At 40.2% G+C, this 15,521-nt stretch overlaps 1 protein-coding gene across 1 annotated transcript in view; it reads left to right on the top strand.

Moving 5' to 3' along the window:
• Positions 1 to 15,521, top strand: part of LOC138665856 (scavenger receptor cysteine-rich domain-containing protein DMBT1-like) — an 81,746-nt gene that overhangs the window by 29,842 nt on the left and 36,383 nt on the right. The window contains exons 6-12 of the mRNA XM_069753760.1: positions 409 to 423; positions 7,249 to 7,263; positions 7,414 to 7,452; positions 7,674 to 7,803; positions 7,941 to 8,149; positions 10,528 to 10,545; positions 13,875 to 13,892. Of these exons, the coding sequence (XP_069609861.1) occupies positions 409 to 423; positions 7,249 to 7,263; positions 7,414 to 7,452; positions 7,674 to 7,803; positions 7,941 to 8,149; positions 10,528 to 10,545; positions 13,875 to 13,892 (444 nt within the window). The remainder of the gene's footprint in view (positions 1 to 408; positions 424 to 7,248; positions 7,264 to 7,413; positions 7,453 to 7,673; positions 7,804 to 7,940; positions 8,150 to 10,527; positions 10,546 to 13,874; positions 13,893 to 15,521) is intronic.

The following is a 15,521-nucleotide window of genomic DNA, read 5'->3' as shown; positions in this document are numbered from 1 at the left end:
TGGTGATATCAATGTCCTTTTTGTGGCACATCAGCATATGGAAGGGGAAAAACTTTTCAAGATGGGTGGTTACCATGACAGCCATTTTGAAGTCTGCCATTTTGGATGCAACTTAATAAATGGCCCACCAAGGTGTATCCATATAAATGGCCCACATTTATTGCTGTGTTCTTTAAACAGTAAACATCAATGTTTCATTTCTTTCTCCTCTCTGATTTTACTTACTGTATCAAGTATGGACACGATGAGTTCTACACATAATATGTCTTATTGTCACAATATGTAGTGAAAGTTTTATTTATTATATACATTTTTTTGCCACATGTATTTCTCTTTACAGAATTGTAATTAAAAAACAATAAAATGTTATCTTTTCCCCCTCTTTATTTTCACGTGTGTTTTATCCAGAACCTGTTACCACTGGTAAGTGCTAATAAAGTATATATTCAATATTGCTGTGATAGAAAATATTAAACTCACATTTTGTAGTAGCAAAAAGGATCTACAAATTTATTTTAGTAGTTGAATTACACAGTTTAGCACATGGGAAATGAATAAGACTGAGATGTATAGATTGGAGAAGAAGTGACAATCTTAATTAAAATGCAGGCCCCTCCTTTTAGGACAAAAAACTCCTGCAGTACCAATGAGGATGTATTTTGTGCATAGATAAAGAGCTATAGTTTGGATGAGTACTTAAGGCATGAAAGGTCTTTTCAGAGGGTTGGAATACAAATGTACATGTGTTTACACATTGATAGCAAAGTGAAAGAGGCTTTGTCCACAGGAAATGCATCTTGAATTCAAGTGACACTGTTGTTTCCTGCAAGGGAAATGCTGTACATTGACTCCAGACCTATTTATCCAAAAAGAACGTTAGAAATTTTGGAGTTTGTATAGATCCGTTAATGAAGGGACATATATTTTCAGCTTCAGGTCAAATTGGGGAAGAAAATGCATATTTCTTCATAACTGTAATCCCTGCCTATAAGCCATAAATCAATAATTGGCAGAATTCTAACAACAGCCATGTCATGTTTGGTATCTGGGAAAAGGTAAAATCCTAATAAAAATTATGGCAGCGATCTCGAACTTCTGTGATTGTCAGGAGTGAAGATATCACATAAGTTGGGATTCATAAAATCCTGAAGGGCTGAGAACATCCTTCAACCAGGCCCACATGAGGTCATCAAGTGGGGTGTGGAAGTAACTTAGTAGCTGATGAAAGATCAAGGCAAATTATGATCTGGTTTCCTCTGGAGAGATACTTTGCTGTATACATAAATCCAGCTCATTGAGCGTATCCAATCGAAGTGCCCTCCTTCACTAGCTGAGTCATCTCTGTGTTCAGCGAAGTAAATTTCTTTTGTTTTTTCCTTTCATTTTATGTAATTGTATATGCTGTATTGTTTTGTTCCCTTTGTAAAATATTTTGTATATTTTTTATAAACACTGCCCCATTTTGGATTAAATATAAAATATAATAGTTCTGTTCCTTTTGTTTTTAACCTGCACCCTGAAGCCATATGCTACCAGAACCAGGATCTATAAAACAAGACTGGTGGTGGCAGCGAATAGTACTTGAGTTCTCGTGGAGCTAGCCGTGACCTTACCGGGGGTATATTCACATATCCTCAGTACAAAAAACATTGTGGGTTATAGATAATTTAGTACTAAAGAATGCATAATTGGTGGAGGAAGGTTGAACTTAATGGACCTAGGTTGTTTTCCAACCTTTGTAACTAGCAATTATGCTATTTTTATACATTTTTTGACTAGTGCATCCAATGTATTTCATATCGCAAACAGTAAATTAAATAGATAGTATCAGAATTAATAAAAAAATAATAGGATGTAGTTAATTAATTGTATAGGTTTTTTGGTATACTGCCACACATTAGATTTGTAGAAACCTTTAGTGGAGAGCCATGTGGAATTATTGTTTTTTATTTTATATATTATTTTTCCAGATCAGGGCATCCACCATGGGATGCATTCTCCCCCTCTTTACCTATTCCGTTTGTTCCTTGGTGGGAGGAATATTTCATTTTCAATGATGTCTTAGATTCACATGTACTGTTCTTGAGGTTCATACTGAATTCCTGTACATTGCTTTGACTGCAAATCCTATATCCAAAAAAGTAGAATGCTTTGTTTTCAGAAAGCTTGTCAGTTAAAATTCAACTCTATCTGCTGACAGTTGCCATCCCATACATACATTAGCCTCCTTATGGTGAGTTCGTCAAAGCAAAACACAATAGCTCAGAGGGAAAAACTTTTATTAACCCCTTAGTGACAGAGCCAATTTGGTACTTAATGACCAAGCCAACTTTTACATTTCTGACCACTGTCACTTTATGAGGTTATAACTCTGGAACGCTTTAACAGATCCCGCTGATTCAGAGAGTGTTTTTTCACGACATATTGTACTTCATGATAGTGTTAACATTTCTTCAATATTACTTGCAATTATTTATGAAAAAAACAGAAATATGGTGAAAATTTTTAAAATTTTGCAATTTTCAAACTTTTCAACTTTGCCCTTAAATCAGAAAGATATGTCACAAAAATAGTTAATAAATAAAATTTCCCACATGTCTACTTTACATCAGCACAATCTTGGAAACAAATTTTTTTTGTTAGGGAGTTATAAGGGTTAAATTTGACCAGCAATTTCACATTTTTATAACACCATTTTTTTGGGTGGACAACATCACATTTGAAGTAATTTTGAGCGGTCTATATGATAGAAAATAGTCAAGTGTGACACCATTCTAAAAACTGTACCCCTCAAGGTGCTCAAAACCACATTCAAGAAGTTTATTAACCCTTTACATGCTTCACAGGAACTGAAACAATGTGGAAGGAAAAAATGAACATTGTTCTTTTTTTGCAAACATTTTACTTCAGAACCATTTTTTTTTATTTTCACAAGTGTAAAAACAGAAATTTAACCATAAATTTTGTTGTGCAATTTCGTCTGAATACGCCGATACCCCATATGTGGGGGTAAACCACTGTTTGGGCACACCACAGAGCTTGGAAGAGAAGGAGCGCCGTTTGACTTTTTCAATGTAGAATTGGCTGGAATTGAGATTGGACGCCATGTCGCGTTTGGAGAGTCCCTGATGTGCCTAAACAGTGGAAACCCCCCACAAGTGACACCATTTTGGAAACTAGACCCATTAAGGCAGGGCCGGCTCCAGGTTTTTGAGGGCCCCGGGCGAAAGAGTCTCAGTGGGCCCCCCCTTTAAAACATACCACGATTCATGATCGCATATATACACAACCATGTAGTATATAACACAGCCCACGTAGTATATAACACAGCCAGGTAGTATATAACAGCCCACGTAGCATATAACACAGCCACGTAGTATATAGCACAGCCCACATATCATATAGCAGCCCATATAGTATATAGCACAGCCACATAGTATATAACATGGCCCACGTAGTTTATAGAACAGCCATGTAGTATACAGCACAGCCCACATAGTGGTATACAGCACTGCCCACACAGTAGTATACAGCACAGCCCACACAGTAGTATATAGCACAGCCCACACAGTAGTATATAGCACAGCCCACACAGTAGTATATAGCACAGCCCACACAATAGTATATAGCACAGCCCACACAGTAGTATATAGCACAGCCCACACAGTAGTATACAGCACTGCCCACATAGTAGTATACAGCACTGCCCACATAGTAGTATATAGCACAGCCACACAGTAGTATACAGCACTGCCCACATAGTAGTATACAGCACTGCCCACGTAGTATATAGCAGCCCACGTAGTATATAACACTGCCAACGTAGTATATAACACTGCCCATGTAGTATATAACACAGCCGACGTAGTATATAGCAGCCCACGTAGTATATAGCAGCCCAGCCCACGTAGTATATAGCAGCCTGGCCCACGTAGTATATAGCAGCCCATGTAGTATATAGCAGCCCACGTAGTATATAGCAGCCCATGTAGTATATAGCAGCCCATGTAGTATATAGCAGCCCAGCCCACGTAGTATATAGCAGCCCATGTAGTATATAGCAGCCAATGTAGTATATAGCAGCCCACGTAGCATATAGCATCCCATGTAGTATATAGCACAGCCCACATAGTATATAGCAGCCCAGCCCACGTAGTATATAGCAGCCCACGTAGTATATAGCAGCCCAGCCCACGTAGTATATAGCAGCCCACGTAGTATATAGCAGCCCAGCCCACGTAGTATATAGCAGCGCAGCCCATGTAGTATATAGCAGCCCATGTAGTATATAGCAGCCCACGTAGTATATAGCAGCCCAGCCCACGTAGTATATAGAAGCCCACGTAGTATATAGCAGCCCATGTAGTATATAGCAGCCCACGTAGTATATAGCAGCCCAGCCCACATAGTATATAGCAGCACAGCCCATGTAGTATATATCAGCTCATGTAGTATATAGCAGCCCAGCCCACGTAGTATATAACAGCCCAGCCCACGTAGTATATAGCAGCCCAGCTGCCCATGTAGTATATAGCAGTGCCACTCACTCAGGCACTGATAGGAGCTCCTCCGGAATCTGCCTGATAAGTTCAGCAGCACTGCAGCCAGCCAGGGGCGGAGATCAGAGCAGGAGAAAGTGCTCTCTCCGCCCACAAACAATGTCACACTGGCTGCCTTCTCTTAACCCCTATGTGTGCCTGCCTGGCTGCACTGACTGAGTGAGAAGATGCTTGTGTCAGAGCTGGCACATACGGGTTAAGAGAAGGCAGCCAGCAGTGACTTTGTGGGCAGAGAGAGCATGTTCTCCTGCTCTGCTCTCCCAGCTGTATCTATGACAGCGTGAGTGGGCCCCCCTCTCTCTCTAGGGCCCCGGCATTTGCCCAGGTGCGGCGGGTGCTGACGCCGGCCCTACATTAAGGAACTTATCTTATCTAATTTTGCAGAATTGGCTGGAATTGAGATCGGATGCCATGTCACGTTTAGAGAGCCCTTGATGTGCCTAAACAGTGGAAACGCTCCACAAGTGACACCATTTTGGAAACTAGACCCCTTAAGGAACTTATCTAGATGTGTGGTGAGCACTTTAAACCTCAAGGTTATAACGTAGAGCCGTGAAAATAAAAAATCGCATTTTTTCTACAAAAATTATATTTTTGCCCCAAATTTTTATTTTCACAAGTGTAACAGGAGAAATTAGACCACAAAAGTTGTTGAGCAATTTCTTCTGAGTATGTCAATACCCCATATGTGGGGGTAAACCACTATTTGTGTGCACCGCAGAGCTTGGAAGAGAAGGAGTGCCGTTTTACTTTTTCAATGTAGAATTGTCTGGAATTGAGATCGGATGCCATGTCGCGTTTGGAGAGTCCCTGATGTGCCTAAACAGTGGAAACCCCCCACAAGTGACACCATTTTGGAAACTAGACCCATTAAGGAACTTATCTAGATGTGTGGGGAGCACTTTGAACCCCCAAGTGCTTCACAGAAATTTATAAAGTAGAGGCATGAAAATAAAAAATCCTTTGTTTTTTCCTCAAAAAAACACAAAATTTGTTGACCAGTTTGTCCAGAGTATGCTGATACCCCATATGTGGGGGGGGGGGGGCACTGTTTGGGCTCGGAAGGGAAGGAGCACCACTTGGAATGCAGACTTTGATGGGATGGTCTGCGGGCGTCATGTTGCATTTGCAGAGCTCCTGATGTACCTAAACAGTAGAAACTGCAAACAAGTGACCCCATTTTGGAAACTAGACCCCCCAAGGAGCTTATCTAGATGAGTGGTGGGCACTATGAGCCCCCAACTGCTTCACAAAAGATTATAATGTAGAGCCATGAAAATAAAAAAAAATTCATATTTTTTCCACAAAAATGATCTTTTCACCCCCAATTTTTTACTTTCACAAGGGAAACAGGAGAAATTGGACCCCAAAATTTATTGTGCAATTTATGCTGAGCAGGCTGATACCCCATATGTGGGGGGACCACTGTTTGGGCGCATGGCAGATCTCGGAAGGGAAGGAGCGCTGTTTTGGAATGCAGACTTGGATAGAATGGTCTGCGGGCGTTATGTTGCGTTTGCAGAGCCCCTGATGTACCTAAACAGCAGAAACCCCCCACTAGTGATGCTATTTTGGAAATGAGACCCCCCAAAGAGCTTATCTAGATGTGTGGTGAGAACTTTGAATGCCCAAGTGCTTCACAGAAGTTTATAATGCATAGTCGTGAAAATAAAAAATATTTTTTTTCCACAAAAAAGATATTTTAGCCGCCAAATTTTTATTTTCACAAGGGTAACAGGAGAAATTGAAACCCAAAAGTTGTTGTACAATTTATGCCGAGTACGCTGATGCCCCACTGTTTGGGCACACGGCAGAGCTCAGAAGGGAGGGAGCACCATTTGACTTTTTGAGCGCAAAATCGGCTGTTGCGTTTGGAGACCCCCTGATGTACCTAAACAGTGGAAACCCCCCAATTCTAACTCCAACCCTAACCCCAATACACCCCTAACCCTAATCCCAACCCGATCCATAATCCTAATCACGACCCCAACTATAATCACAACCCTAATCCCAAAACAACCCTAATCCCAACCCTAACCATATCCCTAATCAAAACCCTAAATCCAACACACACCTAATCCTAATCTCAACTCTAACCTCAAACCTAACCCTAATCCCAATACACCCCCAACCTTAACCTTAACCCTAATCCCAAACTTAGCCCTAATCCTAAACGTAACCTTAATGCCAACCCTAACCCTAATGCCAACCCTAATCCAAACCCAACTCTAACTCTAACTTTAGCCCCAACTCTAGCCCTAACTTTAGCCCCAACCCTAACCCTAGCTCTAGCCCTAACCTTAACCATAGCCCTAACTTTAGCCCCAACCCTAACTCTAACCCTAGCCCTAACCCTAGCCCTAACCCTAGCCCTAACCCTAGCTTTAGCCCAACTCCTCTAGGTACCGGCCGGCAGATCATGGCGGGAGCACTGCGCACCGGTTTATAAGACGCACTCCAAATTTTGGGGAGGAAAATAGGAAAAACTCATCTTTTACTCATCTATAGCAGCACTTTGTAAGGCTTGTAAGAATAATACATAAAATGTCTGCCTGAAATATCTTCTTACTGTAGTTAGATACGTAATGTAAGCCTGTATACAGTATAATTCAAGCTTTTTATGTGTCAAAAAAATTCAAAATTATCAAGTTTTCCTTTTTCTTTCCTGTCTGTTTTCCCATATATCTAGCATCTAACACCGTTGGTAAGTACCATACATAAAATACCAGTATGAGATACTTTCTCGCAGAAGTTACAATAAGGCATTTATACAAAATATATTCTGAATATTGGTAATTTTAAAACATAAATAAATGCAGCATTTTTCTTTTTCTTTCTTCTCTAATATATCCAGGAATACCCACCACGACCCCCTTTGAAAACCCAAGCTCAGGTATGACTAAGAAGGGTAAAAATTATTCCACTGCTCAATTTTACACCAGCCCCTTTAATAAGTTACATACTGAGCACCCTAATATGTAATGGTCCACACAATCAGGAGCACAAATGCTATATCGGGCCTGCGTGGCCCCCTACAGCACAGATATATCATTCATCCTGTAATAATTTTCATTTTACTAATCTACAACAAAAGCCTTTTCTCTTTATTTTTAGCATTTGATTGCCGGTTTATACTGACGCAGCAAACAGGATATATATCCAGCTATTTGTACTATTCACGTTTTTGCACCTGGACAATTGAGATCCCATATGGTCATGTGGAACTATACTTCAATTACTTATAGTAAGTCATTTTTGTGTGTGCCCTAACTTTCAGCTTTACAAACCCCACCCTTGCCTTACTATTACCCCTCTACCCAGCATAATGCGTTAAGATTCCACATAGTGTTAATATTTAGCCATTCCTCTTCTTCTGAACAGTATGCGAACCAACGGCCCACTTTGTAATTCTGAATATGTGACGATATATGATGGATATCCATGGAATGGACATGAACTTGGGAGAATTTGCCATCCGACAAATCAGAGGTTTTACTCATCATCCAATGTCATGACCTTGGAATTTGTTAACTTAGACTTCAATGGACAGTTTTCAGCTTATTATCAATCATCTAGTCTATTTTCTACAGGTAATGTAAATAGTAATAATAATAATAATAATACTACAGGTAATATGCAAAATCTTATGTTGTCCACTATTATGGATTTTTTTTCTTAGTCTCTTAAAAAAGAGAAAATTAAGGTATATTCCCCTTTTTATAATCCATGTGGATCCAGCACCGGCCACCCTGGTCATGGCAGCTCAGATGACTGCATTATTTGAAGATCACAAATCCACTGAGCGATTTGATTATCTGCAGCGGTCAAGTTGCTGAAGCAGCGTTGTTACTGGAACAGGATGTTTTTTTTAGATGACGTTCTATTTGTGTCACCTGATTGCTATACTACATCACAGGCTTAAGCTGTGACACCTGGATAACTCAGTATGCCTTCACTGTTATTATCTATCAAACCATGCTTAACCCCTTTACGACCTACGACGTATATATATACATGATAGGGTGTGTCCCAGCATTTGATGTGGGCTCCGATGCTGAGCCTGCATGTTTTCTGGCACATGACAGCTGATCTGACCAGTGGTCATGTGCCCCTAACTGCCGCGGGGGTAATCGTGATCTACCTATATCTGTTAACATGCTAAATGCTGCTGTCAATCTCTGGCAGAGCATTTAACTCACAGAAACCGGATGTGCATCACTGGCTCCACCCATCTCCACCACTCCACCTATATGGGAGAAACAGGATAGAAACTGTGAGTAAGGATGATGTCTCCATGCCACACAATTAACCCCTTCCCGACATGCCCCGTACTAGTATGGCGCATGTCGGGTCCCCTGCTTTGATGTGGGCTCCAGCAAAGTTTGAATTTTTTTTCACCACTTAGATAAAAAATAACCTAGACATGTTAGATGTCTATGAACTCATAATAACCAGGATAATCATTATGGCTGCTCAGTTTTAGCATTTAGTGAAGCTAGCAAAAAGAAAACAATCAAAAAACAAGTGTGGGATTGCACGGCACTTGGAAATTTTTTCCCGTTTTCTAGTACAAGTCATGGTAAAACCAATGGTGTAGTTCAAAAGTACAACTCGTCCAGCAAAAAATAAGCCCCCCTCACATGACCATATTGACGGAAAAATAAAAAAGCTATGGCTCTGGGAAGGAGGGGAGCGAAAAAAACAATGGCACAAAAACGAAAAAGTGCTGCGGCGGGAAGATAAAAAAACATTTACTGGTGGCCAAACATTTATGTGGTCCAGGACACAACATAAACAATATGAAAATTGTTACATTAAAAGGCAATTTTAAATCACAAAGTCCGTGTTGCCCAGCGACAGGCCCAAAACATCACTGCTCTAGAGATTTGCATGAAGGAATGGGCCAACATACCAACAACAGTCAGTTTGTGCCAACTTTGTGAAGACTTACAAAAAACGTTTGACCATTGTCATTGCCAACAAAGGATATATAACAAAATATTGAGATGAACTTTTGTTAATGACCAAATACTTATTTTCCACCATATTTTGGTACTGGAATTAGAAGGCAAGAAGACTCACATAAATATATAGATAGCGGCAAGGAATATCTTGGTTTTATTATCAACAAATGAGAATTATAAAATAGTCATTCTATATCCACGGATGACCAAATACTTATTTTCCACCATATTTTGGTACTGGAATTAGAAGGCAAGAAGACTCACATAAATATATAGATAGCGGCAAGGAATATCTTGGTTTTATTATCAACAAATGAGAATTATAAAATAGTCATTCTATATCCACGGATGTCATTATTAAAGTTAGCCACAAGATGGCAATTTATGTCAAAAATCCAAAGTTCTTGTGCTTTTATGAACCATATAATGGATACAAATGTGGAATACAACTGATCCTAATATTTGAGTTTATGGCATAAATTCTTCCTTATCAAAATCAACAATATTTTGGCACCTTAATAAATATAAATAACTTATTATGCCTATGTATGCCAGCAGCTAAGTCTCAGGCAAAAAAACTTAAAGAAATGATATGATGGTGGATGGTTAATATACCTCTAGATCAGCCACTATGTGGCAAAATACTGGAGCTTCTACCTCTGGCCCGGACATGCTCGTTTCGCCCTGCTTCTTCAGGGGCGTGCCGAGAATGTCATACACATTTTATAAGGGCAAGGCATTTGGAGTGCTTTGGATTTGCAACTTAATTTTCCTGGCTAAAATTCGGCAAAGCTGGCAAATTTTAACTTGTTCAACTCTAGTATGTACACATTTAATAAAATGCAATAACAAACATAAAAAACCCATTGCATTATGCTCAGAATGTACAACAGAAGTTTTATGAATAATTTACTGTATGTTATCATGGTCAATACCGTGTTTTACATATTTCGAAATAATACAGTTTTCCCTTTTCTTTTCTCTTGATTTTCATATATCTACAGCAGCATCTACGACTGTTGGTAAGTATAATACAGAAATTTCCACCTGAAATAACTCCTAATCCGTATTTACAGAGATATAATTATACAACATATACAGTACAAAATCCCCCAAAAGAGAGATGCCAAACAGGAATAAATGTAAAATAGAAAACAAAATGTTACTGAAGTTAAATGTAAAATAAAAAGAGAATGAAAGTCCATGAGTATATCAGACATAAAAAATGCACTTGGGTGACTGATGAAACTTACGTCAAATACCTTAGTTATATTGCAAATACATAGGTAAGCACAGATATAAGAGTAAATGTATCAAGTATTATAAAATATAAAAAAATCTTTATTATAATCAACAAGCAGGTATGCAGTGGCTGGAAACAGGCAGGCGCACATACAGTTAAATAAAGATGTAATAGCCATAATAAAAAAACATTTATGCCAGTTGCAAAATAAAGATATATATTCAATAATATGCATTAAATAAAAAATCACCATCAAAATTGTAATGTGATGTAATATTGGCTCATTCAATATGTAACCATCATGACAAGACTAAGGAGATGTTAAATCTAATATATAAAGCTGAATGTGTGTGTGTGTATGTGTGTATGTCCTGGATTGGCATCTGCACCGTCGCAGCTACAGCCACAAAATTTTGCACAGTCACACGTCTGGACCCTGAGAGCGTCATAGGCTATGTTGTGAGGTGAAATTTTAACCTTGCGCTTTCCAATTCACCAAACAATTTTGCCCCTATCTACATAATGGGGAAAAAGTGAAAGGAAAAGTGTTGGAGGTGTCGCAGCTACAGCCACAAAATTTTGCACAGTCACACGTCTGGACCCCGAGAGCGTCATAGGCTATGTTGTGAGGTGAAATTTGAACCCCGCGCTTTCCAATTCACCAAACAATTTTGCCCCTATCTATATAATGGGGAAAAGTGAAAGGAAAAGTGTTGGAGGCAAATTGACAGCTGCCAGATGTGAACAAGGGGGACTTAAAGAATGAGAGCGATGGCGCCAAAGAGTATATACCGTACAGTTGTTAAGGTAAGGCCCCGACATGGGATACTCACCACACACGGGCATATGAACACACACACAAAATGCACCACAAACTACCACGTGCTTGAACACATATACCACCCTCAGCACACATTTCACCACACATACACCAACCTCGCCACATTAAAGTCGAAACACAAAAGTCGCCGCTCAAAACTCGCCACGCGCAAAACTCGCCACATGCAAAAACTAGGCTCACGCAAAACTCGCCACAAGTGCAAAACTCACCTCATGGAATACTAGCCACACGCAAAACTTGCACACATGGAAAAATTGCCACATGCACAAAAGTTGCAACACATGCAAAAGTTGCCTCACACAAAACTTGCACATACTCAAAACGCACAACACATAAAACTCGCCACGTGGAAAACTCGCTATGCGCGAAACTTGCTGCACACAACTTGCTACACTAACCTGTCACATGCAACTCAACACACAAAAAGTTGCTACACGCATGTTGCCACACAAAACTCATCTCACAAAAGTCGCTACATGCATGTCGCCACACGCAACTCAACACACACAACTTGACAAACGAAACTCACCCTAAAACACACACAAGTCTGGTATTATCCTTCTAAAATAAAAATCTGATTAATAAGCAGACAAACTACAAGAGCAACAAATGTACCATATAGGAAATACGGCAGCTGTCAATCACATGACCTGTCTATTATGTGTATGTGTAAGCTAATATATACTGCCAGGGGGAGGGCTTCCTGTTGGCTGGGGATCAGGCTGCCAATTTATCTTACAAATACTGAGGTAAAAATACTGACCAAAATATACCTGTGTATAGGTATATACTATATACAGGAAGAGATGACACACAGGTACAGTATATACTATATACAGGGGAGATGACACACAGTTATATACTATATACAGGAGAGATGACACACAGGTATATACCATATAGAGGAGGAGATGACATACAGGTACATACTATATACAGGAGGAGATGACACACAGGTATATACTATATACAGGAGCAGATGACCTACAGGTATATACTATATACAGGAGGAGATGACATACAGGTATATGCTATATACAGGAGGAGATGACACACAGATATATACTATATACAGGGGAGATGACACACAGGTATATACCATATACAGGAGGAGATGACATACAGGTATATACTATATATAGAAGGAGATGACATACAGGTATATACTATATACAGGGGAGATGACACACAGCATGTATATACTATATACAGGGGAGATGACATACAGGTATACACTATATACAGGAGATGACATACAAGTGTATACTATATATAAGGGAGATGACAAACATGTATATACTGAGGGGAAAATGAGAGGTGTGAGGTGAAAATGAAAAGGTGTGAGTGCAAAATGAGAGGAGTGAGGGAAAATAGTGGAGTGATCGGAAAATGACAGATGTGAGGTCGAAATGACAAGTGTTTGGGGGGGATATGCGAGGAGTGAGGGAGAAAATGAGAGGTGTGAGGGAGAAAATGAGAGATGTGAGGGGGAAAATGAAAGATGTGATTGGGAAAATGAGAGGCGTGATGGGAAAATAAGAGAAGTGAGGTGCTATAACTAACCACAGATATTTACTATGCCCAGGCAACGCCGGGCTCTTCAGCTAGTTGACTATAAATACATTTCTTTATGTCTATCTATAAAAGCTATGCAAGAACATGTACCAAATCAATTTATAGTGGGCAAGTAGCAAATGAAGACTGTGACTACCATGAGAAATAAAAATCTAGCAAAAACCCATTCGCTTGAGTATAGTCATAAATACCTACAGCTATAATCAATCAGTGTGGGTATATCATTATGTTATATTATTTAGAAGGTGTAAAGATACTTGGTGGAATGGATATTTTGTCTCATTAAAATCCCTGTCTCCTCCTTCGAAAATATAAATAATGAAGAAGATGTCAAGGTTGCAGCTGGCCACTCACTTCCTCTTGATTACTTACATGTCCGAAGGTGGGGACAGTGATGCCAGCACTGATTGGGCAGAGCGCTCATGTGACATAACCTCACATAAGAACCGGGAACGTGAGTCACGAAACCGCTGCAACGGTTGGGGCACAAGAGCTGAGAGTACGTCTTTTATTTTAACGGGGGCACATATTCAGAGTGGAAGGTGTTGGCCTAGTAGTGGACAACCAATTTAACAAAAATATAATTTTTTTGCATAATTTACCATATGTTATATGATCATAATTGTATTTTGAAAGCTTCAAAGTAATATAGTTTTCCTTTTTCTTTCCTCTTTATTTTCATGTTTCTGCAGCAGCAACTACACCTGTTGGTAAGTACAATACAGAAACTTCCACCTGAAATATCTTCTTATCATACTTACAATATAGACAGTATAGTGTTCCCCCCATTTTTGACATCAGATAAGCTAAAACAGGCAGCTGGAGTCTGGTATTGTCAGGCTGATAAGGAGCCATTGATATTGACCCCCACAGCCTAAAAATAGCAGCCCGCAAAACAGGTGCATCTATTAGATGTGCCAATTCTGGAACTTTCTTTGGAATAAGGCAGGAAACCAGAGAAAGCCCACACAAACACGGGGAGAACTCCTTGCAGTTGTTTTCCTTGGTGGGATTTGAGGCCAGGACCCCAGCACTGCAAGGCTGCAGTCCTAATGACTGAGCCACCATGCTGCCCATGTATACCACCATAATGTAATAAGAATCGCGTTACAGTGTATGGATGAATCTTTAAATCCATAGAAAATTTTGGAAAGGTTTTGTCAGTTTTATATACCACCACAAATATTGAATATTACAAACAGTTTATGTGTTGCTGTCATCTGGTGGTGTGGAAAAGTGTGGGCTGATATAGACTTGGTTCATTTTTATGAGACTGAGCGTGTCGGCATTCTCCGTTGACAGGCGAAAGTGCATGTATGTTATGACCGCTTGTGCAGCACAACACTTCCTAGGCATAGAGGGACAGTTCATGTGGGTGGGTGGCCCTTCTGTTTCTATCCAAGGCCTGGGGTGGGGGCAGATAAACAATGAGCTTAGACAAGGATTTCAAAGTGCCTGATGATGGTAAGTCAAAATGTGTGAGGACAGCTGCAAGAAGCATCTGCACCAGTGCTTGGACAGGTTATTGGGAAGCAACTAGCACAGGGTAAGAGTCAGTGGTGTCATCTGATGACACCAATCATGATCTCAGGCGTTCGGTCCACTGAGTTGAGTGCTTAGATGACATGTGTCTGATCACGCTGGTGGTGGTTAGGTTCTTAGTGGTCACATCCCTGCTGATCTTGGTATGGCACAAGTTAAAAATGGCCATTTTGTTACTCTCAGAATTTTCTTTAGAAAAGTCCCAAACTGAGGAACACCTAACTCTTTGACGCAGAAATGCACAAGTATCTGTGGTCAGCAGAACAGTTTCCCACCTTGTCCATCTGGTCAGCCCACTGTCTTTTCCTGTCTGTTTTGGTGCTGCCAATCTCTCCCCATCAGTGCTGCTGTCCTTGCTCTGCATGTCTCAACAATATTCATCCAGTGTTTCTTCAGTGTTCCCGGCCACCAGCACTTGTCTATGTGTCGGTATTTAAGTGTACAATCCCCGTAAGTGTGTTGGTAAAGGCACTGATGATGTTCCAGTACACATGCTGGTACAAGGTGGGGATGCCACACCAAGAGAAATAGTGGTGGCTGGGGACTAAGTACCAAGGGATGGCTTCCGCTATGAGTTGGCGGAAATACTCTGTGTCCACAAGCCCAAATGGCAATTTTTCCATGGCAAGCAGCCTGGAAATGTGCCCGCTTAGCATTTGGGCCTGTAGGTGGTTGGCTGGGAACTTTCTCTTTCGTTCCAATGCCTAGGGAAAGGAGGACAATGGAATGCTGTGCTGGGAAAAGGATTTTGAAGTGCCTGATAATGGTGTCCTCACTCTGCATGCCATCTTCCCAGT

The sequence above is a fragment of the Ranitomeya imitator genome, chromosome 2 (assembly GCF_032444005.1).
Source record: "Ranitomeya imitator isolate aRanImi1 chromosome 2, aRanImi1.pri, whole genome shotgun sequence".
Lineage (NCBI taxonomy): Eukaryota > Metazoa > Chordata > Amphibia > Anura > Dendrobatidae > Ranitomeya > Ranitomeya imitator.
Note: the sequence above shows the minus strand (reverse complement) of the source record. Positions and strands in the feature narration are given on the sequence as shown.